Source organism: Ammodytes marinus, assembly GCF_949987685.1.
Source record: "Ammodytes marinus genome assembly, chromosome: 20".
In the NCBI taxonomy this organism is placed as follows: Eukaryota; Metazoa; Chordata; class Actinopteri; order Uranoscopiformes; family Ammodytidae; genus Ammodytes; species Ammodytes marinus.
Window position 1 is genome coordinate 12,844,270 of NC_137224.1, and position 4,918 is coordinate 12,849,187.

Consider the following 4,918-nt stretch of genomic DNA (forward strand, 5'->3'; position numbering starts at 1 on the left):
GCGCGTTAGGACCCAGTTGATAGTCTGTGTGATTGTGGCTGATATTTTCCACGTTGTGAGGGGAGGGGGCGGTGGCTCGGAGGGGGGGGGGGGGGCTGTCAATCATAGTGAAAGTGGCCGGGGTGGGCAGGCCCCTCTGACACTTTGTACCGTCGGAGGGGGATATTTAACTTGGGACTGAGCAGCACTCGCTACAGACACACTCACACACAGTGTGCCTAAGCAAAGAAACGCTCCAGCGCCAAGTCTATCAGACTCCTGAAGTAGGAGCGACTCAGTAGGAGCTTCTGTACCAGTTATCAAAGGAGCAAGAGACGCTCCCTCAGGAATTGACCGCTCGCATCGACCGGGCAGAAAAGCGTATGGACAGCCTTGTCATGCAGCGACAGTGGGACCTGGAGCTTTTCTGAGAGGATTCAGCAATGCCACAGTGAAAGGAACTCTGAATCTGACAACGTTTGCTGGCTGTTTTCTGCAGTTTGCATTTGATATGTACTGACACTGCAATTTGTCCTATAACGCCGCTTTTTGAGCATTGTTTTTATTACATGCACAGACGAGAGTTTTGTGGAAATGTTATAGCCTGAGACTTTTTTTGGTAAAGAGCTGCCCTGCGTTTTGGAACATCATCTGGAAAGATAAATGGCTGTTATTTCATAAATTGAGATTGCATCCCACTGCGGCGCTTTTTTCCCCTCAAAGTTTTTGGACATTTTCATTGAGTTGCCCATATCGACGGCTGGAATACCGCAAGCGACCGGCTGCAGAGACCCTTTCCCTCAGTCTATGGATTGTGCGCCCCCGGGACCTTGTCAAACCTGAGAGCGTCAGGCGACGTTGAGAGAAGCCACGTTTATAAAAACCGTGCGTAAAAATAACATTGGCCAAGGCAGCCCTCATTGCCGGGCGCGTGACATTTAAAACTTGGTGAAGTAGTCTTTTGTGCGCTCTTCTCTCTCTCGGGACGCTCCGGATCTATTCTGTCTCTTTAGAAAACACTTCATTCCATGCAGCTCTCGCCTCGGCCGCTGTCATCCAGTGTAGACAGTTCGTCGTGGCTTCGAGTCCCCGGGGTAACCATGACAACCGAAAGAAACCCAAAGTGAATCCAAGGGAGCGGGGTGAGGCCGGAGAGAGCGTGAATAGAGATTTTCCCCATTTTGTTTTGAGCTTCTTTTTTGTTTTGTTTTGTTTAGTCTAAACGCTTTCTGCAGAGCAGGGGCACCGCTTCACGCTGCAGGGCTGCAAAGTTGAAGGAGCCCTAAAAAGCAAAGCACTCAGCTCCATGTCATTCAAACCCGACGTGGTCTATTAAAAGTATCGCCTTGCTGGTGACAGAACTTTTACTATTTATGAAGCCCCGGGCAAGTCATTGCAGAGAATACAGTGACCGGGAAAAGTATTGAATTGTTATTTTTACGCGAGAAGAACCGGTGCGTAAAAAACAAGGAGGAATAATGGGCCTCTCACACACGCTACTCTTTTATGTGCTGGTGTGCGTTCACCTTGGAGTTTCCCAGCATTACCTACGCCTCCGTCCATCACCCAGCGATCACCTGCCCGTGCCCGACCTCAAGGAGGACCCCGACCCGGAGTACGACCCCCGGGAGCAGGACTTGGCCGAGAGGACTCTGAGGAAAAAGCTCGGCAGTAACTTTGACCCCAACTTCATGTCCATCAGCTCGCCCATGCTGGTGAACCTCTCCTCGCCGGAGCTGAAGCTGCAGGGGCCCATGCCAAACGAGATTAAAAAGCTGGACCTCACACAGACCCCCTATGGAAAGCGGGTAAAAGTGGGCAAGAAAGCCCGTAGGAAATTTCTGCAGTGGCTGTGGACCTATACGCACTGCCCAGTGGTATACACCTGGAAGGATTTGGGCGTGAGGTTCTGGCCACGTTACATCAAGGAGGGGAACTGTTTCTCTGAGGGCTCGTGCTCATTCCCCGAGGGGATGTCTTGCAAACCCGCCAAGTCAATCAACAAGATTTTCCTCCGGTGGTATTGTCAAGGCTTTCTAAGACAGAAATACTGTACGTGGATACAGGTGCAATACCCAATCATCTCAGAGTGCAAATGTTTGTGCTGATTTTTTTCTCTCGAAGGACGTAGTGGTGGTGGTGGTCGAGGGGGGAGTGGACTGGAAATACGGTTTCTATTGCACTGTTAACTCTCTACAGAGGTGGGCACCATAGCAAATCTATTTTTTTATATAGCATTTTAAGTGAAATACCAACAATGTACATATTTAAGAAAAATGCAGCTATTTTTTCTAATTGAACCAGGACCATATTTTATTCTCAGCCCTGAAACGTGTTTTTTGGGGGAACACGAGCACTTCACACGGAAGAGCTTCTTTTTTTCTTTTTTCTTTTGTGATATTTTTATGAGACATTGAAGATGGAATGCATATGACACCTCTCCAAGAGGTGAACTTTTTTTTCCTTTTTTTTCCAACCGAACATTGATGCTGACTGTTATTTCACTGCAATGCTGCCTAGAGTTTTTGTATAATATTAATATCAATAATAATTAAATTGTAAAGAAAACAGAACAAGAAGAAAGTTGAGGTTAAAGATATATATAAAGGCGTGAACTCAGCTTTTTTTTGGAATACATAGTATTGTAGAAATAAACAAATCTGTACGTTTTATTTATTATTTTAACGATTGTGAGTATAGAGCATAAGGAAAGAGAATAGCAGAGTATACCAGAAAAAAATATGGGAGATGTCTACTTGAATATTTCTAAAAAATAAAAAAAATGAATAAAAGAAATAAAAAAGTAAAGCATACCAGTGTACATGTTATGTTTTAGCAATAAAGTCTATCCTTTCAACGTGTATTAGTGTCGAGCCATGTTGCTTACAACGACTGTCTATATCCAGGGGGCGTGTACACTGTAAAAAAGAGAAAAATATCATCTGAACATCGTGTCTCATTCAGTCTGAAATTCTTCCCCTGCAAGAAAAAAGTCTGCTGATTGCAGAGATGATTTCACTTGCGTGCAACGGAGTCTTATTGGAGGGGTTTCTATAAAGAAGTGTCAAAACAACTGATTGAGAGAAAATGGGGTTTCTGTGAAATTGATCCACGTTTTATTTATAAATATAAAATTAGAAAAAGGTTTTGAGACGATTTCCAGACTGACATTTGTTACAGTGCAGACGCTCGGGCGACGGAGTGGAGTGGAGTTACTAACTGCACAGTAAGTCCAAGCTTCAGTGATTCAGTGTGGACTGCCTGACGCTCCACGCCGTCACAGTGATTTTAGAAAGGGTTGATTTACTACGCTGTGTAATGCGCAACACATACCTCAAGCGCCTCCACAGAACTGGCATTCATTTGTCTCAGAGAGCCGGGGGAGAGAGAAAGAGAGGGGAGGCAGGCCACGCACATTCGTCTGCCCCTGTCTACGCACACGCTCGCTTCTGGGTCTCCGAGGTGTTAACATAATGGGTAAAATATGATTCAGACATTTCAAACAGAGTCAGATGATGAAATGGCGAGCGTGTATACGCAGCGAGCCAGGGGCGTCTGGGGTCTGTGCTTTCTACTCTGGAAGCTCCACACAAGTTCCACTGAGGTATTTGTGTAGAGGTGGACTGCAGCAGACCGGCGCCTATTCAAGTCTGACCGCCCTGGAGAGAGAGAAAAAAAAGAAAAGAGAGAAAGAAAGAAAAAGAAAAAACACAAAAGCCTATAAAACAATGGTCAACTGTTTTTGACGTTAGCAGACTATTAATTGGAGAGCTGGGGTCCGCTGTCTGCGAGTTAAAGAGATATGGCCAATTAAACGCGCTGGAGTGTCGCAGGGAAATTAAAACGAGGAGTCATTTTCTGTAAGTGGGGTTATAGTGTTTATATTATTCTTTAAATACAATCAACGACTTAAACAGAGCTATGACTACATGTCTGAAAGCCTAAAAAAGCTGCTTGTGTAGTATTTCCACTGAGCGCATCTTGTGCGCGTTAAAGTGATTTGTGTTTTTGCGGGCAGAGTTGGATTTGACACTTGCCGCCCGGTTATTGTGACAGAACCGCTGTGGGGATTTGGTAAGCAGAGGAGAAGAACGGCAGCATGCCAGCGGAGGAGGAGAAGGAGGAGGGGTGGGGGCTGCTTTCCTTACTGTCAGCTTCTTTCTTGATGATGTCTCGGGGTTTTTAGAAACTGCGTCTCTGACTCGACGGCGCCACTCAGCCGCCCCCTCTCGACTGCGCAGAATGAGGCACTTTGGGAAACAGTAACCCTTTCAGGCTCTGCCCGGAGAGTATTTTAGAAGCGTGTGAAAGGCAATACGCCGCCCTGGCTCCAGCCAGTTAGGTGCGCACCTTTTAGAAGCAGTCCTGCCAGCCAGTAAGATCGGAGCTTCCCAAAGTGGGGTCCGGGGACCTTCAGATGGCCCCTTAGGGGATTCCAGGGGGTCCTCAGCAAAAGGACGAATAGTTCAATCTCAGACAAATACTTGGTACAACTGACGTATACCCTCCATTTCAGTTATTATTTCAATGGTGTACCAACAGTCTTATCATTATCATGTCCTCACTGGCTCAATGCCAGATATGAAATAAACAACAGTGTCCCTGCATACAAATGAGATTAACTGGGGACTTAATGTTCGTTACTTTGTGTTTGATTTTAATCCACATGTTAAACTTGTTTGATCGGGACACACATATTGTTATTTTAGAACTCAACCTGTCCTGAGAGTCTGATTTGATAAGCTCACATGTCTTGCAACCTTGCTATTTGCTTCTAATACAGCCCCGGCTTCAAATCCACTGTGCATCCACTACATGAACCCCATCCCAGAAATAGAAACCTTTTGAATACAGAGCTAATATAGAAGCCTCCAGCACAGTTGTTGGTTAAATATGGACCATGTGGGCTTTTTTCTTCTTACACCCAGGGAAAAATGCC

At 45.7% G+C, this 4,918-nt stretch overlaps 1 protein-coding gene across 1 annotated transcript; it reads left to right on the forward strand.

Annotated features, from left to right (window-relative positions):
• Positions 1-210: 210 nt before the first annotated feature.
• On the forward strand, positions 211-2,802 carry nog2 (noggin 2). The gene has a single exon (XM_080048815.1). The coding sequence runs from the start codon at positions 1,458-1,460 to the stop codon at positions 2,085-2,087; it is 630 nt and encodes a 209-aa protein (XP_079904941.1). The 5' UTR covers positions 211-1,457; the 3' UTR covers positions 2,088-2,802.
• The last annotated feature ends 2,116 nt before the right edge of the window (positions 2,803-4,918 follow it).

Excerpts from the sequence above, each read along its gene's own strand:
- nog2 (XM_080048815.1), top strand. The coding sequence starts at position 1,458 with ATGGGCCTCTCACACACGCTACTCTTTTATGTGCTGGTGTGCGTTCAC.